General features: G+C 40.8%; 2 protein-coding genes across 5 annotated transcripts in view; one reads left to right on the top strand and one right to left on the bottom strand.

The window, feature by feature from the left end:
* Positions 1-3,398: 3,398 nt before the first annotated feature.
* CGGBP1 (CGG triplet repeat binding protein 1) lies at positions 3,399-11,006 on the bottom strand. 3 transcript variants are annotated; one of them, XM_069868936.1, is made up of 3 exons: positions 10,901-10,970; positions 8,410-8,486; positions 3,399-8,290 (listed from the first exon to the last, which is right to left on the bottom strand). In XM_069868936.1, exon 3 carries the CDS (start codon positions 8,266-8,268, stop codon positions 7,765-7,767), a length of 504 nt encoding a protein of 167 aa, XP_069725037.1. In that variant the 5' UTR covers positions 8,269-8,290; positions 8,410-8,486; positions 10,901-10,970; the 3' UTR covers positions 3,399-7,764. The 3 variants fall into 3 exon arrangements, with proteins under 3 accessions (XP_069725037.1, XP_069725048.1, XP_069725028.1); XM_069868947.1 differs by lacking the exon at positions 8,410-8,486 and having other exon boundaries at positions 10,901-11,006; XM_069868927.1 differs by lacking the exon at positions 10,901-10,970 and having other exon boundaries at positions 8,410-10,117.
* Positions 11,007-11,423: 417 nt separating this feature from the next.
* The window catches only part of ZNF654 (zinc finger protein 654), a 33,158-nt gene continuing 20,477 nt past the window's right edge, over positions 11,424-24,104 (top strand). The window contains exons 1-2 of one of the 2 annotated variants that reach the window (XM_069868960.1): positions 11,424-11,607; positions 22,132-22,277. In XM_069868960.1, coding sequence (XP_069725061.1) covers positions 11,476-11,607; positions 22,132-22,277 — 278 coding nt within the window. In that variant the 5' untranslated portion in view covers positions 11,424-11,475. Of the gene's footprint in view, positions 11,608-22,131; positions 22,282-24,104 lie in introns of those variants that run through there. The other variant, XM_069868970.1, reaches the window with a different exon arrangement.

A 24,104-nucleotide genomic window follows, 5' to 3' on the forward strand; every position in this document is an offset into this window, starting at 1 on the left:
ATAATCCTCTGCTTTTACTTCTTCTTCCTGTGCAGTACTAGACAGAAGACACAGAGCTGAGTATTTGGATACATGTATAACATGAATAAATCTAAATTTCTTGTGCTTATTTGTCTCAGCATGGGCTTCACATGCCAACTGACACCAATAGTCCCTATTGGACGCAGAAGGAACAACAGTGACAGGGGATGAGGAAAAGGCTGAGGTACTTAATGCCTTCTTTGCCTCAGTCTTTAGTCGTAAGGAGGGTCGTTCCGTCTGTGTACAAACCCAGGAGCTAGAGGAGCATAATGAGGCTCCCGTGATCCAAGAGGAGGTGGTCAGAGCCTTGCTAGCCCGACTAGACACCCACAAGTCTATGGGGCTGGATGGGATTCATCCACGGGTATGGAAGGAGCTGGCGGATGTGCTGGCCAAACCCCTTTCCATCATCTTCCAACAGTCCTGGAAGACTGGGGAAGTCCCACTGGACTGGAGGCTGGCTGATGTTGTGCCCATCTACAAGAAGGGTTGCAGGGAGAACCCAGGAAACTACAGGCCTGTCAGTCTGACCTCAGTGCCAGGGAAAGTCATGGAGCAGGTGATCTTGAGTGCTATCATGAAGCACATGCAAGAGAACCAGGTGATCAGGCCCAGTCAACATGGGTTCACAAAAGGCAGGTCTTGCCAAACTAACCTGATCGCCTTCTATGACAAAGTGACTCGGCTGCTGGATGAGGGAAAGGCTGGGGATGTGGTCTGCCTGGACTTCAGTAAAGCCTTTGACACAGTTTCTCACTGCATTCTGCTTCAGAAACTGTCAGCCTCTGGCCTGGACAGGCGCACACTCTCCTGGGTGGAAAACTGGTTGGATGGCCGGGCCCAGAGAGTGGTGGGAAATGGTGTGAAATCCAGCTGGAGGCCAGTGACAAGTGGGGTTCCCCAGGGCTCAGTGCTGGGTCCAGCCCTGTTCAATGTCTTTATCAATGACCTGGATGAAGGCATCGAGTGCACCCTTAGCAAGTTCGTGGACGACACTAAGCTGGGTGGAAGTGTCGATCTGCTGGAGGGTAGAGAAGCTCTGCAAAGGGATCTGAACATGCTGGACCACTGGGCTGAGTCCAATGGCATGAGGTTTAACAAGGCCAAGTGCCGGGTCCTGCACTTGGGGCACAACAACTCTGTGCAGTGCTACAGACTAGGAGAAGTCTGTCTAGAAAGCTGCCTGGAGGAGAGGGACCTGGGGCTGTTGGTTGACAGCCGACTGAACATGAGCCAGCAGTGTGCCCAGGTGGCCAAGAAGGCCAATGGCATCTTGGCTTGGATCAGAAACGGTGTGACCAGGAGGTCCAGGGAGGTTATTCTCCCTCTGTGTTCTGCACTGGTGAGACCGCTCCTCGAGTACTGTGTTCATTTCTGGGCCCCTCACCACAAGAAGGATGCTGAAGCTCTGGAGTGTGTCCAGAGAAGAGCAACAAAGCTGGTGAGGGGGCTGGAGAACAGGCCTTATGAGGAACGGCTGAGAGAGTTGGGGTTGTTTAGCCTGGAGAAGAGGAGGCTGAGGGGAGACCTCATTGCTCTCTATAACTACTTGAAAGGAGGTTGTAGAGAGGAGGGAGCTGGCCTCTTCTCCCAAGTGACAGGGGACAGGACAAGAGGGAATGGCCTCAAGCTCCGCCAGGGGAGGTTTAGGCTGGACATTAGGAAAAAATTCTTCACAGAAAGGGTCATTGGACACTGGAACAGGCTGCCCAGGGAGGTGGTTGATTCACCTTCCCTGGAGGTGTTTAAGGCACGGGTGGACGAGGTGCTGAGGGGCATGGTTTAGTGTTTGATATGAATGGTTGGACTCGATGATCCGGTGGGTCTCTTCCAACCTGGTTATTCTATGATTCTATGATTCTAATAACCTTTCTTCGGAACTCCAGATCTAGCAGAAATCATCTAGCAAAACAGATGCTCTTTTGCAAGACTAAATCTTCAAATATTTTTGGCTTCTGAAGCCTAAAGCAAACATGGAGTTGGGACACTCAAAAGAAACTCAAAGAGACTGAAACTTCTGTTCAGCTATTGCTTATAATTTCTATTCTACACTTAACTTTCTATTTTATAGAATAGAACTGCACTCAGTATACTTAATATATAAGTTTTAGCTTCATGGGCAACACTGATTTGAGGCTGTTCTTTGTCAAACCTAAGTGACAGCTGCAGTAGCTCACTCTATCCTATTCCAGAGCCTGCATCTTGCACTTTTACTTGCTGTCTGCTTTTGAATATGAAAGAGGTGGTGTCTACCACCAGAAGACTCTCAAATTCCAAACTCCCTGTAGAAAGAGAAAAGTAGTTGGAAGGACAAAAAAAAAAGATTAAATCCTCATCTGACTTAAGCAGAACTGCCACAGATTGCCTGTCCTCCAGTTTCTGCTGTCCAGCCTATGTAAATGACAAATCTCAAACCTAATTATCAGTTATAAATGTGGCCTAAAAGCTATTATGTATAAGGCATCCTGCTGCATCTTGGATATGGGTTAAACAGCACATTTCACTTAGTAAAGTAAAACGTCATTGTAAGAATTTAGCATGACTTAATTACTAAACTTTAAATATATTCTCCACCTGATTCTGCATCAGCTTCCACACAAATCCTTTATGATGTGATGATGTTGCAAGTATAGATATTGTTTTAAAGAGCAATTGTCCATGCAAGAAAACTTTACAAAGGGGTAGGTTTATTTCTATTCTGCTCTTCCAGTTGGTATCAAGGCAACAAAAGCAACTTAGTGTGCTATGACCTGAAAAAGAGGAAGTAATGATTAATAAATTCACGAGTCAAGAGGTTGTACATCATGAGATGTCAAGCCAGATTAGCACTGAGGAAAAGGAACATGTAAACAATTGAACCTACGCTTGATAATTCTGGTGGGCTGAGGTTATTTGCTTAATTTTCATGCAGTCCCTAAGGGAGACAGATCAAACTGGGACGTTTTTGCGGATAGTTTGGAAAGACCTAGTTCTTCCACACTACAAAAGCTCTTCCTGAACAGACCTGAAGCATTAGACATATGCAAGATCCTATTTCTACAAGTCTTCTACTGCAATATCAAAATGTATAACAATTATTTCACTTGGTGTTCACTTACAATAGGAGGCATAATTAGGCACTTTCTGTCACCAGGAAGAAAGTCACATACGTGACAGGAACAGTTCTGTATAACCGTCTTAAAACAGACTTCAGTGTGATGGCATCAACAAACTGCTTCAAGATACAGTTTGATATTACCTTAAGTTAGAACAAAAAAACTTGTATATTCTTTAATTTTTCCTGGCAGCATTTATTTCTACTATCTTACATCATCATTATATGTGAACTACCGCGTTCTTTATCCACTTTCTTGGCAAAATAAGACATCATGAATAAATACTAAGAAAAAGGAATTCCTTTATTTTTTTCAAAAAGGACCATTTTTTTTTTCCATTCCAAGTGAAAACTTTACAAAGTAAGGTAGTTTTATTATTCCAATAATATTTTAATATAAAAGCTTAACTCACTCACTCTGGTCTTAGTTTTCTAACAGGAAGTCTTGTGGCACTGCAGAACCCTGGTATTTTCAGCCTCACTCTAATATCTAATTGTAAGTTCATCACTTGTTTAAATAGAGCCATTTCTGTGGCCACTTACCAGCAGTAAAACTTTCTTACCACCAAAGCAAAAATAAAGCATCTTCAACAGCCCAAAAGAGACTAAACTCTTACAGCATTATTACAATGAGAAGCTTTGTTAAAAAAAATTTATTTTGAAAGTTAGACACAATCTTCAAATTGTACAAAGACAACAAGCACTCAAATTACACAAAGTTAGCAGTGAGTACAATGTGAACAAAACAACAGCGAGTCTTGCCTCTCTTTATATGTAAATATAAGTAGAGATCATCCTTGCCAAACTTCCAGGGCTTTTTTTTGGTTATTTTTTTCCTGAAAACCAGCTCATAATGCTGCAAAACCTCACAGGGAGCAGTTTACTGTTCAGTTCAACAGAATTGCTAAAAGGAGCTCTGGCTAAAAATAGTCCTTCTGTCATGAGAATATCTCATACTTAGCAGAACCAAGTTTCTCTCTCAATTGAAAAACAGCTTTTCCTTTCATTTTGGCGAATGTTTCACCTCCTCCTCTAGGGACCTGCTAAATTACAGTCTTTGAAATGCTTTAAAGTATTAGAACTTGCTCATGTTTTTTTCAAGAACATGTAAGCTGAAACTAACATGGTGCATGCGTGTGAGTAGTCACAAAAGAGAATGCTCCTGTTTGTATTTCAGTCTTTGAAAGTATTGTTCCAAGAAAAGTACTTCAAAACAATTTTAGCTGTGAGTTGGCTAAAATAATATAAGTACATGGTCAGAGAAGAAAATATTTATTTTTCTTTTTTTTCTTGTATTACATTTAGAGCTTCAATTATATAAATAAAACCACCTAGAAAAAGTATCCCTCATACCTTGTCTCTACATATGTGTGTAAAATGAAAAGCAGACATTGTTATCATCCTCTCTTTCCTTTTGACACTACTCTTTACAGGAAATGCATGGAAAAATAATGCAGTGTTCTTGCAGAAAAAGAAAAACCCATGGAGATTTAAACAACTTAACCACAGCCTCTGCTCTATGAATTAGTTATTACTTAAATTTAAACATACCAGAAAACTTCAACTGTAAATATTTCCCAAGATCAATAGCAATTAAGCCAAGGTTATACTTTATCCAACTACAGCTATAGTGGCAGAATTATGTTCTGAACTTGAATGTTTGCAGGGCTCTGTTCCAAGACTGAGTGGAACCATTTTTACTTTTAAAGAAAATAAGCGTAATTGTCTTCTTGATGATCTAGGTTATGGCCATGAGTATAAACTTACTTATTCATTATTCTTTCCAGATTACCTGGAAGTGCTTTAATTTTCACTGTTTTACTCTAGTATGAATGTTTGTTGCAATGGATCAGTATCTTGACTTTCAAAAAGCTTGAAAAATGTTGTAGCTTTTTTTTCCCTAACAAAAAATATCCTATTATTATGACACAAGCATCCTACAAACTGCTGTGCATTGGAATTAAGTCAGTTCCACTCAAAAGCCTGATGACCAATTTTTGCTTTTAAATTGTTATGAGTTGGTAGCCTATGGCTACACTGATAAAAGTTCCTGTAAGGCTCATAACCTCTGCAGTAATTGTGCATTAAAAATAAATTGGTACTAGAATAATTACAGAAAATACTTACGGAATTGTACTAATTCTGTAAATTAAGGCTCTGGACACGGAGTGCTTTACAAGCAGAATAACTTTTTGAGAAACTAAGTGTTCTAATGTTGCTTTGCCTTACTGAAAATGAATGGTTTTCTTTCTTAACAAAAGCTGTCAATGTTGCTTTCATTTTTATGTAAAACTGTATAAGTGAAAGTAACTTGATTTTCTTTTGGTTGTACAAGAGCCTGTTTAATGTTAACATTAAGCTTTTCAAAAATGCCTATCACTTTGCTAGTCAAAGGAAAAATATACAGCAGCGAATCCTATATAAAATAGTTATATAGTGCAGGCTGTGTTAGCAAAAACCTGAGCTAAGTAGCCCAAATTCACACCTTTTAATCATACCATCTTCTATTAATGGAAGCCCATTTTCTCAGTATTCCATTGTTTTGTATTTGCTTCAATTCTAGGATAGCATTCATAAAGTAAAATAAATAAATTAAATCAAGGATGTTGTTTCACTGTAATAGAATTGCAGCTGTAAAAGAACTCTTTCAACTATTGTCAGGACAGAAAAGGCTATTGGCAGTGTACCTTTCACTTCGCTTAAGAAGACATATAGAACAGTTCTAGCCCAAGGCAGTTAATGATCTTAAGCTACGCCCAAGCTGCTTGTGCAATAGCAAACTATATTTTGGAAGGCGCATTTTGATATCTAGGATTAGAGGAAACATTACTACTGTCATTTCTGTCTGAAGTCTGAAACCAGTAACCAACATCATTAACAGAATTGCTATGACTGCATGGAGTCCCACTAGCCTCAATGGGGACCAAAGGTGCAGCAGTATACCAAGTACCCCGTGTGTACTGGTACACACAGAAAGGCAGCCTTCTGCTTTTTATTTTTGTTCGTTTATTCAAACAGATCTCACAGCAGAAGACATGTTAAAATATAATACAAGTGCATTCCTACAGAACCTAACTGCACAAAACCCAGTTGTTTCCAAGTATGTAAGTCTCAGTCCAGCAAAAGAGACTGCTATAGAAATAGCAACAGAAACAAAATAAGCAAGTTATTTTGTCTGGTTTTAGCAATTACTTAGTACTACTGTACATGTCTGGAATAAAAGGAATACTGAGAAATGGATACTGTGAAACTCCTCTGAGGAAAGAAAGCATGAACAGAACAGCTCGCTCCACTTGAGGGAATTATAGCATGCTTACATTGTATCCCCTGACTGGACGATTTCTATGCTGCTAGAAGATGCTTGGCACCTCCCTGAACGCAGAGCATCTAAAGGAAACACAGAACAGGGAGAAGTTGGTCGTATTCCACCACTTTCTGCAATACTCCCTCATTCCATCAAAAAACTTCATAGAGCACTTTATGTAAGTGAACTATTTAGCATAATAATTTGGAATAGCTCAGTAAGTGTGCTAGATTTTGGAGAGGGTAACATTATTGAAATTTTTCAATTTCCCACTTTAGTTTTGCCAGTCCAATAGATGTCACCTTGGCACAGAGTAATAAAGACAGCCCAGGACTGTAATCCCAGTACAGCTTTGAAGTATACAGGCTTTCCTATTTGCGCTTACAGGTTTCAAATAGCCTTTGTAGTAACTATTTTGAAAACTATTTTAATCACTTCTCCTCCTTTGAATAAAAGGACAAAGCCAGAGATATAGAGGACCTTCAGAGAAAGACAGAGAAGCCTCTTCTCCTGTGTATTGTAAAAAAACTCTCAACTCTGCAATTTAGTGGCTCCCACACCCCTGATTTAAATTTAGTATCCTTTGTCCTGCTAGTAAGAAAAAGGTATTAACCATCTCTACCAAGATATTAGTCCTGTATAAGTTTCACTTGCCAGCAAACCACACTCAGTTATTGGTTTGTCTACTCAACTTTCAAATATCAACACTGAAATTGAAGGGGATGTTTTAAACCAAGACAATGAAACAGTAGTTTTTTAAAAAAGTGGGCATCCACAGTCGCAGCAAACAGGATAAGAGTATTTTAGAAGAAAAATGTTTCCCGTTTTAGAATGTTAACAGAACTTATATAGGAATTTGCAATGGTAATCCCCCAACAGAGCAGTTGTATTAAACTAACCATTCTACAGCGTTTCAAATGTGCAGCTCCTCTTCTTGGTCACTCATTGACAGAGTACTAAACAAAGCAATCCACTGACATGATTAACAATACCTATCATCATCCTCCTCGTATATTTAGATGCACAGTTTAGGTAAGTGAGGTCCTCCATCCAAGTGCTTTTTTCTTAGAGTCACTTATAGCTGGACTGAGATTTGATAAGGTGTATGCCAAGTACATTCCCTACATTCATCATGAGTTCTACATCAACGTAGCTCTGAAGTTTACAGCAGGGTTAGCAACAGTCTGCGGCACACCACTAAGTTCACAGATAGATTGTCATTCTACAATAATACAAAATAGCTTGTAAAACCAATATGTAACACTGTATATATGCATGAATATAAAAATAAACCACACCATCAATATGTAAAACTTCACAACAATGATGAAAACTGTTTTCTTTCTCAACGGTCTTCGGTATTGATGAGTTGGTTCTCATTGTCATACCCATCAGGCAGGTATGCTTTCCTTAGCTGGTCTGACTTAGGTATCAAACTGCCATTCTTGACATAGCGGGACAGGAAGGCTCGCACAGCTGGATGATCAGCCTTCTCAAGTGGAATATTAGCTTCCAGGCACATTTTCACAAAGTCCTGGATAACGCTGGTTTTCTCTGCCTGGGCAGTACTGTTGCACTGAAGGGAGGCTGTCAGAGTCCTTTGCTTCTTCCTGACATTCTGTTCTTCAAACTCTGCCTTCCGCTTTGTGTGTGTTTTAGACTTGAGGTGGTCATTGATTGCAGACTTGCGAACATGATTCAGAACCACATTGCAGGAAGTACAGAAGAGTTTTCCTCCATCTTCGTGTAGCTCACTGCCAAACTCAGTTACACGATCCTGAGGCGTTACATACAAAGCCGTCTTTGAGCGGTTACGTGATGGAGCAGACTTCACGCCAAATCGTTCCATTGTTGCCTTTAATAAACTTTACCTGAAAGATGAGGGGAAACAAATACTGTTAAAGTGTGCTAATGATTTCAATCAAATAGTTCTGGATGCAGCCTATTCAATATTCAATACAGCACTTATTGACATCTAAAAGATAATTACCTGTGAGGTACATGTGTGAAGCTATCATTGAAAGGTTTTTCATCTTGAATTCCAAAGAGCATAGCATTCCAAAGTTCCTCAGGGGGGCAGAATAAAATACATTTTAGTTTCTACAGCTACAAAGCTCAAAAGAACCCTCAAAACTCAGTCTGTTTGTCACTGAAAGTCTAATAGAAAGGTTTCTTTTTGTTTTCTTGCAAAGCTTTTATTATTTATTCTTTGTAAGGAAGAAAGAGTGCTTTTTTCTTAGTACATATCTGGCAGTTTCTGAGTGATGTGGAGACAGCATTTTTCTGTTTACTTCCTGAAAATGTGTATTAGTTCTGCTAGCAAAACCTTAATTGTCCAAATATTAGACAAAAGGCCATTACTGTCACTTATAAAAGCCAGTAAAGACAAACAAACAAAAACCAAACAGAAAAAAAAACCCACAACCAAACCAAAAAAACCCCAAACCTGAGCTTTGATAGCACTCATTCGGGAACACTCCTCACTTTCTCCTAGCACAAACCACAATTATTAGATTCAACATTAACTCCGAGTCAAAAGCAAATGAGCAAATCATTTTGTCATTGCAACTAGAAACTGGTGAGACAGCCTAATGCAAACAGAAAACTGCATCCATTTCGATGAAAAGTAAGAATCTCTGTTTTCAAAGATGACATCTCCTTGAGGAAGACAACTGACAACTAAGAGAGCTGGATGTTTTCTAACATCACTCTAAATTATACGACGTTACCAAAGTCAGCAATAACCCAGCTAAGTGTACTGAAATCAAACAAGACATTTTTTTGTTGTTGTTGTTGACAAATTGAGTAGCTGGTGCAAATCTCAGCCAAGATACTTTATGTCCTTTTCAAAGTAAAGTTGAAGTTTCTTTCAAAGTAAAGTTTCTTGAAACAGTTCTATTCAGGTTTGAAGTTTTCTGAGCAAAATGACCACTCATTACACTAACTGCCCACTTCCCTATGGAAAAAAAAAAGGGCAGAAAGATCAAAAAATCTATTTTAGCAAATACTTTGAGGAAACATAATAGGCTGCTTGGGCATTTACTGATGACTATGAACACTTTGAATAATTTTGCACCACCTGTGCTTACAAAGCAGACTGAGTGATTGGACTACCTCTAGGCACAGTAATCTCTGTCATTATTTTGTTACACACAGAGAGTTTGCTGTTGCAACAAACAATTTCCAACTTTAAGTCAGGCTTGTCCAGCTTTCAGGACTGAATGGAATTTCTGCTGTCCAGAATGCCCTTTGCTTGCTCTGGAAATAAAGTAAATGAATAGGTAATTCAGTCTTCAAAACTGTTTTTTTCTTGAACCACTGCTATACTAAATGATGACAATCTTCTGAAAAAAAGGAGACAAAGACCTTGCTATTAGCTAATTTCGAGGTTAATTTTTCACACCACATGCTGCTTTCCAGAACCAGAAGTCCTGACTGATACTGCACAACACCACAGACCAAGATAAACCACATTTTCATTCTTTTTGTTGCTTTATGCAATTTATCCCCATGACTTTCCTGAAATCAAGCAGAAAACACAAACTCGTTTCTTACGCTTCTGATATGTCAAAACAAATGCCCTACCAAACTAGGTATTTGCAGTTATAGAATCATTTGAGTTGGAATGGACCTTAAAGATGATCCAGTTCCAACCGCCCTGCCACAGGCAGGGACACCTCCCACTGGATCAGGCTGCCCAAGGCCCCATCCAACCTGGCCTTGAACACCTCCAGGGATGGGGCAGCCACAGCTTCCCTGGGCAACCTGTGCCAGGGCCTCACCACCCTCATGGTGAAGACATCATAGAATCACAGAATCACCAGGTTGGAAAAGACCCATCGGATCATCAAGCCCAACCATTCCTATTATCCTTCCTTATGTCAAGTTTTACTTATGTCAGTTACGTTTTATCAAAACCCACAGGAATTTTGTGAGCAGTACAACTACCAAAACACAGGATTTTTGGTGGGATTTTCTTTGTCTTAAGTTTTGACATGGATTCTTTGATGCTTGCTAATGCCTGAAGTACTTCGGGTTCGCAAGCACAGAGGAAGGTGCAGATGCAGGAGGGCATCCAGGACGGACCCCGATCCTATCCCTGTGGCACTGGCAAACCAGACAACTGGCAGGAACCCGGAGTCACCCGCGTATGCCGGAAAAACACCCTGGATTCCCCACAAAACAGGTTTCACGGCTCCCCAACCCCTGCCCGGGCGCCAACACTCGATGCATTTATTCCCGTGAAGCTGTCTCCGGGTGGACGGCGCCCTTCCACCCGCGAGGGCCTCACAGGAACCTCAGTCCCTCCCCACCCGCCATCCCCGTCCCCTCGGGGCTGAGGGAGCGGCCCGGGCCTCGCACCCCGCGGCCGCCCCGGGCAGGTTGCGGGTCCTCCCTCTCTCCCCTCCCTCCTTCCCGCTGCCGGGCCCGACGGAGCCTCACGCCGCCGCCTCCTCCCCCCGCTCCCCGCGCGCCGTTACCGGGTCGGGCCTCCCCGCGCCCCGCCCGCCACCGCCGCCGCGGCACCGACCCGGCCCAGCCTGGCGGCCGCGGTGGGCGGACCCAGCGCCCCGCCTAGCAACCGCCCGGCACCGGGGGGGGGAGGGGGGGGCGGCCCCTCGCGGACTGGCTGGAGCGCGGCGATGGGCGCAGCCGCCGCCCAATGAGGAGCGAGCGCCGGGCGGGGGAGGGCGGGCGTCGGGGCGCCGCGCTCCGGGCCTGTCAGAGCGAGAGGCGGGGAGGGAGGGACGGGGCGGGGGCTTCGGCCAATCGTCGGGCTCGGAGGCGGTGCGGGAAGGGGGGGTGACGGGCGGGGCGGGGGGCCAATGGCGAGGCGGGGGAGAAGTAACGGGGAGACTTTTCCTCCAATAGGAGGGCGCTCGGGCGGTGGGGGGGCGGGGCCGGAGGTGAGAGGTCGGGCCGCTGATGGACGTGGTGTCTGGACCAATGGGAGCGCGGCTGGGGGGCGTGGCCGGAAGCGAGGCTTTGCGGTGAGGCCCCGCCCCTTCCGGCGGGGCGGGGGCGCGCTCGGTACGCGCAGGGCGGCTGCAGCGGCATGGCGGAAGACGAGAGCGACCAAGAGTCGGAGCGTCTCAGCGAGGAGCTGGAGGCGCTGGTGGCGCCGGGCCTCCCCGCCGGCCTGCCGGCCCTCCTCGACAGCCAGTATTACTGCCGCCGCTTCTGCCAGGTGAGCGCCGCGCCGGTCCTAGCCCGCGCACCGCCGGCGGGCGGCGCCCGGGCACCCCTGGGGCGGCAGCAGCGGGAGGGGACGCCGCCGCGGCCGCTGCTCCTCAGCCCTTGGCCGGGAGGGGGTCAGCGCCGGGGCAGGGGGCCCGGCCCGGGAGGCGGAGAGCCTCCCCCCCTCCCCGCCTTCTATGGGAGGCGCTGGGTGCCGCGGGGGTGGGGGAGGCCGGGATGGGGCTGGAGCCGCCGGGGAGGCTCCGGGGAGGGAGGGGAAGCGCCGCCGGCAGCGGGGCGGGGGCGGGCGAGGAAGAGCTGGGGGCGTGGGGGCTTCCCCGCTGCGGTGCCCGGCGAGCGGCGCTGAGGGCAGCGCATCACGAGTGGCTCTGCCTGGGCCGGAGAGGGGGGGAGGGAGGGCCTCGAAGCAGCTCTCGGAACGGTGGCTAAATTAGTCCACGGTATTTTTTCTTCCTTTTTTCTTTCTGGTTTTCTTTGAAAAGCAGCGTTTCTTCATGCGGGTCCGGAATTCTTGTGGTCTTTACAGGCTCTCTATGTGTGCCTTGCAAAGTAACAAGCAACAACAGGTTGCTTTTCCTAGTGGCTTTTATCAGCAGGTGTTCATGAAACATCAGTTGTGCTGGGTGTGTTTCAGCCACGCTGCGTGGTGTTTTTTCCAAAACAGAGTCTAGAGACTTTCTGTATGAAATAACTTCATTTCACCAGTTTATTGGCTGCTTACATCACCACTACAGTAGTTTTCTTCCATTTAAATAAATGTGTTTCAATGTTCTTATTTTGTTTTTTTTCCTGTTTTAACATTCAATGAGTCATCTGTTTCAATATTATTTACTGTAATATGTGTTTATAATAGTCTTGGGTAGCATACTGCTCGATAAGTTCAGAGGTTGTTGTTTGGTTTTATTGGTCCTTTTATATTTTCTTCTGTTTAGCAATTGTTCTAAACTTGGTACGTGTGAAAAAAAAAATTGTGAAGCCGGTAAAAGGAGAAACGAATGTTTGTGGAAGTATGGCATAAACTACAATTGTAAGTTGAGAAGACATGCTGAACATGCTGAACACCTGAGCGTTTTATCATGAATTTTGCCAGCTACATTTACTGTGTGTGCGATTTATTGTGTTAAGGAGGAAGCGTGAGCAGGGTGATAGCTTAATACAGTAATGCCAGTCCTGTTTCTCAGTCAAAACTAGGAATTAGTAGGGAACAGCAAGACCAGGGAAGGAATTTTCCTGTAAAATACTTCCATCACAGTTAGTGCTGGTGGAGTACCTAAGTCATTTGACCTTGAGTACTTCTGCAGTTTCTTTTGTGTAGAAAGATTCCCAAGCCCTCTCCCCTATTTTGTTTTGCTTTGAGTTTATGAACTCTTCACATGGGCAGCCAATGTTCTGAGTACATAAAGGGCTTTGTTTCTCTTATCTTAACTTCTTAAGAATGCGTAGGTTAAATAGTCCTGATGAAAGTGAGTTAATATATTAAACATGTTGTCTGCAGGGATTTTTTTGTTGTTGTTTAAATTTGGCCTGGTGTGATCAGCAGTCATGTGCTCACTCAAAATATAATCTTCCGTGTTTTGTTTGAGCATGTTTTTTGGTAATGGATTCTTCTACTAATTTAACTGTATAAATACAAGATCTTAACTAGTGTAGTGTGCTGGTATGGAAAACTAGTAGCTTTGTGACATTTGTGGTTTGACGAGTGAAGTTGTGCATGCTCCACATTAGCTCATATATACTCGTGAGATTGACAGTGGTGTAATTGTACTGATCTATATATACCTGTACACACAGAGGGGTGATAGGCCCTCAGGCTATTTAATAACTGTTTAAGCATTTTCATATCTCTTCAGAAAGTATCATGAAGTTTAGGTCACCTCTTTATCAAAACTTTTGTTGTAAAATAAAACTTTTTACTTAAATATTGCTTTGCTTTAGCTTAAGGCAGTTTTAGCCATCTTTTTTTTCATGCCCCTAGATGTCTTTTCTAGTGCAATTTTTCCCTTTAGCTCTAGTTTTTATCAGAGCCTACTGCTTTAAAATCCATATATTCTGAGGTTCATATCTTCTGACTGTTATGCAGATCAACCTCTCCATCTCATTCCAGTCCACACTGATGACACAGTTTTAGCTACCTTAATTTTTTTTTGCACTTCTAAATGTCCTGCTTTGCCTTCAATGTTCCTGTTTTTGTGTCAAAAGTTGAACAGCAGTTGTAGAAAGAACTGTTTAGTGATAATACCATGAGTTTGAACTGCTCAAGCATCCGCCTTTTTATTTCCAGAATAACAACCTATTAAAATATATGGCTGTGCTTTGATCACAGTAATGGAGCTTGGTCTCAGCTGAAAATAACATTGTTGAGATTGCCTATAGTTATGGAACTGTGTGACATTCACATATCTACGTCTCTCAGTAAGAGCTAAAGGGAAAAGGAAACAAGGTGTAAAGGCTTTTTGGTTTGTGGAGCCATTTTTCTGTAGATGGAAGCAAAGATCTCTTGGTTGATGTTAGAGTAAGAGAGTGGCTCAGACCTTGAAAACCATTGGCATGCACATGTCAGTCATCCTTGAAATATGTTGGAAAGGTAGACCATCCCTATAAAAAGCCAGATTCAGTGCTTTCAAAGCTTGGAGTATTGTAGCCAAACTTCACTTTCAGACAGATAAGTAGCATGTATAAAAGATGACTGGATGTCAGACCATTTTCCTTAAATATGTGTGTAATCACAATTTAATGATAGGAGATGAAGTCAGAATGTGGTGTCTCTAAACCCAGGTGCACTTTCTGGAATCTGTTTTTGTGCTGAAGGTGTGTGTTTTCATACAGTGTCATTACAGCCTGAATCTTCCAAGGCAAACTGGATAAAATGTTTTCTTAGATTGCTTTTTGAGATTGATGATGTGGCTAAAACAAAAATCAAGATTTCTGTGGTTGGGAATGAAAAGAGACAGTGGAAGATAAGTGCCCAGCTTACACATCTCACCAGCTGTTTCTATGTTACTTTCTCAAAACTGCTGATTTGGCATTTCTTCTTGTTCACTGTGTATTGAAACCACTTACACATTGAGAAAAGCAAGTCTGCTGTTGACAAGCAAAAGAAGAAGGCACCTGTAGCTACTTAGGAACTTGAAAGGTGGTACCTAGCAGAACCCCACCTTAGTCCAAACATTTGGAAGAGCTTCATGAGTTTCAACTTGTTATATGCCCAATTTGAAATCCTTTCATGAGACTTCTCAGGGACCAGAGCTGTTGAGGAGGGGTTTATGTGAGTGAAATACAAGTGATGAAGGGCAGAGAAAATAGCGTAGATGGTTGCTTTTTGGTATGAGGCTGGAGGGAATACTTTTATAATTAGATTGTTGACTTGGTTTGAAAACAGGCCTTAAGAGTGAGCTGGAAAATGGATAGAGCTTACTTCATTGCACTTGGAGTGGGTATAATTTTATAAACTAGCCTGAAATTGCGTTTTCTCTTCAGAATCTATTCCAATGTTAAGTACTATGAAAACGTAGCAAGTTACTCCCAGCATTTCTGTAGTTGTCTACATGGCTGCATAACTGTACTAGATGTTATTTTATGTTGTTCAATAATTACTGAAATTAACATGAGGTAATTTTGATCTAAAGTAATGAGTTAACTCGGGGAGGGATAAACACTACTTGATGTGCTCTTACTGTGGCATCAGCTTATGGCCTTTCAGTATGATCTGACTTCCTGAAATAAAGATTACCTAGTTTGCCTGGATTAGTTGATGGTATCGTGAGTCACTGCTAGAAAAATATTTCTTGGGTTTATAAACTTGAAAGCTAAGAGATAAAATTAAATAATGCACTAGAGAAGATAGTGTTTCCTGGATTTATTTTAGTAAACAAACAAGAAAAAAAAATACAGGGGTGCATGACTCAACTTTCATCTGTCTTGCTTTGTGGGAGTGAAGGTAGAAAAATATATGTCTTGTTCTTCTGAGTTTAGGCTTAATACACTTCCACACTTAGTGATGTGCTTCAATTTGAAAGTATTTTTTTGTTTTGACTGTTACTTTGAACGTCAAGTCAGTAGTTTTTCATTGTTTTATATTTTATTAAAAAAACCCCACAACAACAAAACCAACAACCAAGCACATTCAGGTTGTGCCAGACCTTTGTTTCGCTACTTTTGAGGCCTTCTGGATCCGTATTTTATCTCCAAAAACTTTTAGAGTTTAGCTAGATAAATCTTGCATGCATGGGTTCTAGTAGTGGAAAACAATCCATTTCTTTGAAGCTTACTTCTTCGAGAAAGTAAAATCTGTAGGTTTTAACCACCTTTTTTTTCTGTTGTAATGTTTTTTGGTGTTCTCGGGGGTTTTTTTCATGTTTAAGACTGTAGTTGTGCTATGTGCAGTGCACTTGGCTGCGTTCAGTCAGCTTCTTGGGAGAATTCACATTAGTGGTTAATGTGCAGGTTGGTAGGCTGAAAGAGTCGGTTTTCAGTGCTCTGCTCTTGTCATGAAGATTGTTTTCTTATTCATGTACTTATCTTCTGTACTGGCTTCTCCTTGGTTTTTGTGCCTGCTGTTCTTAGCTTTACCCTGAGAAACTATCTCCCTCTTCTGTAAATGGAATTAAAGAGTTAATATTTTAAAAAGGAGGCATTGCACAAATGTACAAATACATTGTATACTACTTTTTATGTTTGTAATGTTTTTCTCCTTCCACTTTGAATTTACCTGTTTCACACTCTCAATCTTCTTGGTATTCCTAATTCTCCATTTCTTGATGCATTAACTCAAATTTTAAGTTTTGTGTGAAAATAAGCTTTTGAATTTTGCATGGAAAAAGATATTAAGATTGTAACTTATGAAGGGGTTGCATGTTTTTGTACTTAAAAAGGATCTCCATTGAGTGATATTTCTGTACCATAGTGTCTGGTAGCCTTGCTGTGTGTGCTTTTTCAAGTTAGAAAAGGCACACTTGTTGCTATAGGTAATAGAAAAAACAAATAATTTAGAATCATAGAATCATAGAATAACCAGGTTGGAAGAGACCCACCGGATCGAGTCCAACCATTCCTATCAAACACTAAACCATGCCCCTTAGCACCTCGTCCACCCGTGCCTTAAACACCTCCAGGGAAGGTGACTCAACCACCTCCCTGGGCAGCCTGTTCCAGTGCCCTTTTGGGTAGCAACTCTTCAGATAAGGAAGAGGAGTAAGTGTAGTTTTTACTTGAAATGCATGTTAAGTTGTGTTTTTTAAAAAATATTACACAGGCACATTTATTATTATGCTACAAGTAGCCAAAACTATAATTGTAGGGTTAATATGTTGTTTTCACTGTTGTGCAAGTGACAGACTGTAAATATGTATGGAACTGTCTCTCTGAGTAGCTAAATGTAATGGGTATATGGAACTCGTCTTAAATATTATTCTTGCCTCAAGCAGACTGAGGAAACAGATGAGATCTCGATGATTAAAGAGGGAAGGGGGAAGCATTTAGCTTCAAGGGAAGAGCTTTGGCAGAAACTTGTCTCATAGGATGTGTCATGCTGTTGCTGGGTGATGTTTTTTAGTTTGCTGGAAGTGTGATTATGTTTGGTTACCCCTTATGTAATATTCACGTGTGAGTTGCGGTAAAACAAATATCTTTTTTCTTTGTCCCACCATATAAAACCATTTTAAACTTGTATCTGTTAAGTAATATTTTATGTTATCTTAAATCTTAGCACCTTTTCAAGTCTCTGTTGAGTGATAGAATCCTTTTTTTTTTTTTGTAAGGACGTTCCTAGCTTGTTTGTATGTGGAAACAACAAAACGGTTGTTTTCCACTAAATAGGCTGAAAAGACAGTTAAAAAGGTGTGATTAGTTTTTCTGGTGTTTCCAGGTAGAGCAAGTTTATGGTTACTCAAGTTCTGTTCTAGAACTGATCTTTGGTATCCAAGCTACTTGTGCTGAGCAGGCAGCCATTGTAAGTGTTGCTTTTAATTGTGGTTTTTAATTTTCAGGAAACAGATTTTTTTTTTTTCTTTTTTAAACATGCCCCCTTTTTTTGCTTGGCATTTTAAATCCTTTTTCATTCACTCTGTTCTGTGACAACCACTGTATTTGCTTATTGTAGCAAATGACAAGCCAAGTAGCTTTCTTTTTCTGAAAACTATAAACAGAACCACTCACAGAACTGTTGTGTTTTAAAATCGTGAGTTGATTTCCTTTACTGTTAAGTCTCTCAAAAAGCTATGGGAGTAACTTAATTTAAAGTCCTCATCAGGCCAAAACTTTGAAATTGGTGGATTTGTTTTGTTTCTTCTTAACCTCTTTTTTTTGTTTTGAGGAGGGATAGGAAAAGCTGTAGCAACTTCAGGCTTACCGCTGCACAAAACACTTGTGTCCTACATATTTGCAAATTCAGTTATTTGCAATATTATTTCTCTTTAAGTGTTTGGAATATAGTCAAGCCACTTTATAAATATATCTTTAATCACTTAACTGACTAAATACAGACTTATATGTTAAACCATAATATTGTAGAATTATTCTGGTTTTGGTTTTGCATTGTTACAGGTCTTTAATTGCTACTTTGTTATTGTCAGGGTTAGTTGCTTTAGCTGTGTACTTAGAAGCTTCTTATAGGACATTGATAAGACTGGTTTTGATTTTGCACTTAATAGGAAACATCTGAATCGTAGGTTTTCCTCCCAAGTTACTCAAATGTATTAAAGAAGGGGAAGTAGTGTATTGGTGTGGTGCTGAATTGAGGGGGGTGTCAGAAAGATGTTTCAGCCTTTCTTTTACTACCTGTATCTGTACTGAATGAGACAGGGAAGACAAAAGGCCCCATGTTCTCCTTATGGACAGTAGTAATTTAAAATGTAAGGACAGGTTGGGGAATGATGCATGGAGAGTCTTTTAAGGGTATAAGAATTGCACACTAACAGAATTCTTGAAGGAAATTGTTGCAGAAAGTCACATTAAAATGTTGCCTCCTTTCTGATTTTCTGCACTGTATATTGCACAGGGAACAGGCCGCTTTGTTTTGACAATTTTGTGCTCACAACATGAGGATGAACATATGCATGTCCCTTTGACTTTTGTTTGAAGAATGTCAGAGGGGATAAAGGGTTTTTTTAATTGTTTTGAGTGTTCTTTTTGGTACAGAGCTTTAGCTATGTTCTGGTTTAAGGTCCTGTTTCAAAGCATGGCATGTTGATTATTTCGAACAAAAAAAGGGGTTAGTGTCTATTCTAGAAAACGCTGTTCCCTAAGGTAACAAAAACAGACAGTAAAATATACATAGAATTGTAAAACAAACATTATTTCCCACCCTCCCTTCCATACAGAATGAGAATGTATGCAGTGTGGTTTGGAATTTATTTCGTAGTTACCGTAGCTGCTTTTCTGCTGAGAATTGACCAATTTTAGACTTTTTTTATTGTCTCCTGAGACCTACAAACGCATAGTTTCAGGTATCCATACTCTGAAAAATAAGTATGTTATTAATTTTCTTTCTGACCAGTTTGAGGTGGGGAGGGCTGTTTCTGTGAATCTTTTGAGTTGCAGACTAACTGCCTAACTAAGGCAACAATGTGGTGGTGGTGGTGTCTTCCTTTCTGTGCTGCCTCTGATAGTTCTGTGGCAGGCCAGTTCAGAGAGCTGATGCAGAAAATGGTTGATGGCTTTTTTAGAGAAAAAAAATTAGTCCCTGAACTAGGTTGCTTTGGGTTCAGATGACTAGTCTAGGTGCAGCAAGGGCGACTAGTAGGACTGTATAGGCCTTTATAAAGTATGGGCAGTAGAACTGCATGTTTCAGAGACAACAATGTCTATTATAACCATAAGCCTTTATTGCATTGTTTTTGAATGCTAATTATTTGCAGAAGCAATGTGTTAATGTTAGGACCAGGAACTTATCAAAAGTTCATACGTGCCTAACCAAAGAGCAAGATGAGGGAGTCCTGTAACTTTTCCCTCTCTTAACTATTCTCAGTTAACCTAATTTATTGTAGTTAGTAACTTTTTGGTGGCTGTCTTTTTCAGCTCATGCAGCCTCTTTCAACTCTTTATAGCCATTGCACATCCCCACAGCGCCCCTTTGGTAAGGAGCTCCACAGTGTAACTGCACACTCTGTGAATGTCCCAGTTTAGCAGGTGACAGCTGAAGGGGCACTAATTTCTCCCCTTCTTCCTCTACTCCAGATTGTGAAGGGGAATCAGGTAAGGTAAAGTAGACCTAAAGGCTGAAACAGAAAACTGATATAAAATATTTAAAACCCAAAGTCTATAAATACTCAGACAGTCAGGGAATGCACGCTACCAGCAGTGGTTACTAGAAGACACGTGCCTAAGCACAGCCACCCCAGTCAGTGAGGATGTCACAGTCCTTGCGGAGAGGTTGTGAAAATCGGAACTGGACTAGGCACAGCAGCCAGACTTGAAGCAGGGCAGCCATCGAGAAGGGCCATCCCAAGGGAGTTTCTCACTTGCATAAGGACCATGACATTTATGGTGTGACATACATTCTTTGGTCAGTTTAGGTCAGCTATCCAATCCTTTTTACAGTTCTTTACAGTTAGCACTTTATGCTACCAGGAGAAAATACCAAAACACTGCCATCAGGAAATGTTGTCTCGTTGCTTGAAATAATTTATGAATGTATGTACACTGTACCTCTCAGGTCAAAATTTTGTGAAACACTGTGGTGAGAACTACCCTTGTTTGAATATTTGGAGGCTATACACACTAAAGGACCTTGGATCCATCTACTGTGTTTCTCCTAATGCTTTTGTGTTTTCCTGTACAAGGGATCTTGTTAAAAGTATTTCAGAGAACTCTGTAGGTGTGTGAGGTGGTACTATTTTATGAAGCGTTTATGTTCCACATTAGAGCATTTATCTACAAGTCTGCTAATTCTCTTCCAGTTGACCTAGATATTTGCTGCATTAAGCTAACAAATTTTCAAAGAGTAATTATTAAAATAGATTTGGTGGAAAGTAAGAATCTACTTACAAATTGATCTCGGCTGTTGATGAGGAGAAATAGTTGCTGGTCCCTTTGTAAGTAACTGCTTTGCTTTGGAGCAACTATAACCAAACTGACAGAAATGGAGACACTGTCCATCTTGCAGAGCCTTGAACAAAGTTAGGCATGCAGCTTTGAAAATAGAAATGTAGGCCCCTTAACCTGCCTTCTAAGTGCTTTCTTTAGTTCATGGGAAATTAGACAAATCTGTGAGATTCACGGACTTTTAAATTGAAAAAATCCTGAACAGAGATGTATCTGTTTTTTTGTTCAGTCTGTGCTTTGTTGGTCAGCCTGGCTTTTGATATGGATATACAGGTATAACTAGGATTGGCACTTCGTTAACATTCTTGAAGCCAGTTACTTGTGTCTTCTGTATGGTCAAGTGCTTTACCTTCCTTTCTACAACATGGCTGATGGCATTGTGTTTCTCAACCTGCTTCTCATTTTGTCAGCATGTAGGAGGTCTCAGGTTTACTTAGCTGGAGGAGAGTGCCCTAAGCTCTGAAGTGCAGCTAATCCACTCTTCTGCTATTATTGAAACTGTGCTGTTATGACGAAAAAAATATAAAGCAAGAGTAAGTGAGCAAAGGGAGCCTGACTGTAGTGCAGTGAGATGCCACGTGCAAGAGCATAGAAGAAATAGTTTTCAGTCGCTGCTTAGAGTACTGTATATGAGTCACATCTTAGCTGTTCATTAAAGCAGAAGAGACAAGCCAAAGCCCTTGGCCTTCTGCTTGCTGGGTCACTGTAGCATAACGACTGGTCTATTACGGAATTGGTGGGTGCCTTTACTGATATCTGTTCTGTTACGTTGCCTTGTGCTGAACTCAGTGCTGTGTTTTATACATGGAGTGCTCTACAAGGACGGAGCCTTTCAAGGGACTTGTATAGAAATACCAGGTGGTCCTGGGTTATTGAGCCTCCCAATGTGGGCATAGTGCCAGAAGCTTGCATTTATTAATACAAACAAGATTGACTAGGTGACCAAGGAAGGATTTATCTCCATTTTCATCTTCATATTTCCCTATAAATAGTAATGCAGTTCCAATCAGAGCATAACTAGTCTTACCTCCATCATATGGATAAAAAAGTCTGTATTTACTTTCTGATGAGAAAAGGTGACTGGTATATTTGTGCCTTTATGTCAGCAGAGAAAGGCAGAAATAGTGCACTCTACTAAATCCCTTCATTGAAAGTTTTAGAATGGAATATCTGAGTATTGTTATAGACTCTCTAACTTGTATCCTCTTGTGAAATGGAAACCTGTGTTTTAATGCAGAGTGTAGTATCTACTGTGATTCTGTGTAAGAAGAAATTATTTCCTGCCTTAGCCTCTGAAAAAGAATAGTTTAAGGTGCTTTATAATTTATAATGTAGGTCAGTTTTTTCGATTACACACCCTACACCTGAGGGAGAAGGAGGGAAGATAAAGCAGGTACAATACTAAATACTTAGTATTTCTGACTAAAGAGAATGTTTTCCCTTTTAATATATATTTAAATGTTTTTATCATTAGGTTGTTGAAGACTATGCTGGAAGGTGGCAGGTTCCTTTGCCTCAGCTTCAGGTGCTTCAGACGGCGCTCTGTTGTTTCACATCTGCCTGTGAATCATTCCCAGCTGAATGTGAGCATGTACAATACGTATTGAGTAGCCTAGCTTTGTAAGTACATCTTATTTATTTTATTACTTTATGTGTAAATGTGTTACTTTTATAATAGCAATAGGGTCTCAGAGATCCTCAGAGCTTTTTAGAGTAATTTTACCAGGTGGCGTAGATACATGGAACCAAGAATTGTTAACTGAGGGTACAAAACCTAGAATTCAGTCTTTTTATGTCATCTGAATCTTCAATTCAGGCATTACAATGTTGTCACATGGTTTCCTGCAAAATAAATAATCTAAAGAAATAAGTGATAACTATATAGACTTTTTGGAATAATCTTATTTTGAAGTATTTGAAGACTGATCTTTGACAGTACATGATTGTAATATTTAAAGTTTTTACCGTTCTGCCTCTACTGATGTAGTAAGTGAAGTATTTAAGATAAATTTCTTGTAGTGTTTAAGAAATTAGTCAATTTTAAAATGGATTTTTATGTCTGAGTCATCAGAAAGCTGACTTGTTAAACAGTTAACTGAGAAAATGTCATATTCAACTTTACTACAGAATGTTGCATCATAAATCTTGCTATAATCTTGATGTTTCTTGATACATTGGTGGTTTTCCCATATGAAGACTGAAAGTGTCAGGGTAGTGATCAGTAGATAAGTAAAAGTAATTTTTTTCATGTTCTAAAAACCTGCTTTTCGCATTTCAAAACCTTAGTGTGGAATGGAATTTAAAAAAAGTCTTTAAGTGAGTTAGATATACTGAGCTGAGATGCAATATACTTTATTTTCTCTCAGCATATGGGGATGAACATCTAAAAGCTAGCTTTATAGTTTGGTTTGAGTAAACTGGATTCATTTGTCCAGCTGGTTAAATGGCTTTCTTGTTGAACAGTGCTTTTGAATGCAGTTTGGTATCTCAGTTCAGAATTTTACGTTTAAGTGTCTTATTCCTGCTTCATGTAGTTATGAGAAGTGAATGCTCTCCTAGTCATCCTCTTTTAGTTTACCTGGTCAGGACAACTGGGTTGCTTATCCTTTCCATCATTGTTGAGCTGTTGGTACTAATTACATAGGAGTCAAGGCTTTATTCTGTACTCTGATAGAATATAGGCTGTCTTTAAATGTTGGAGAAACTTCACCAAAGAGATTTATTCATGTGTGTGTGACATGGGACTACTTGTGGAATCATAAGACCAAGGTTTTTAAAACTGGAATCCTCAGATATCAAAGAATGACCAGCAATTGCGTCAAATCATGGTTACCCTGGGTTGTTTTTTCACTAATTTTTAGGAAAATCATGATGTTTGTATACTTGTAAATGTCAAAGCGTGGGAGGAGAAAAGGTAGAAATGCAGGTGTTTATCGTATGTAAGGTGGTCCCTTCTTGATAATCTAGAATTGGTCGCTGAGTTCCTGTCTGCTCTAGTTTTGCATGGGATACCATAAAGTGATCCTGAGACTTGGTAGTTACAGTTACCTGGGAAACCTTGCATGAGTCTCTCTTGAAAATTTGGTGTATATCAAGTCTTCAGTTCTTGGAGAGCAAAAATCTGCTTAACTATTTTCATATTCAAGTAAGATTTCCTTAGTAACCAGATGATAAACTATTAACAGTAATGACTGTTGCATTTCTTATACTTATTAGCCTTGCTATTCATCATAAGTGAACCAGCATCTGTACTACCATTAATATCAGGATTTTAATAATGTTGCCAGCATACTAGTGTTGTTAGGCAATCTTCTGATGTCTGTAATATCAAAGTAGTGATATGATAAATCCAGAAACTCCATCGTTATAAATGGATGGGTTTAAATAGGGATGTGCAGGGCTGCAAATTGGTTTAAGATAACAGGGCCAAGCTGGAATTGACTATAG

The sequence above is a fragment of the Phaenicophaeus curvirostris genome, chromosome 1 (assembly GCF_032191515.1).
Source record: "Phaenicophaeus curvirostris isolate KB17595 chromosome 1, BPBGC_Pcur_1.0, whole genome shotgun sequence".
In the NCBI taxonomy this organism is placed as follows: domain Eukaryota; kingdom Metazoa; phylum Chordata; class Aves; order Cuculiformes; family Cuculidae; genus Phaenicophaeus; species Phaenicophaeus curvirostris.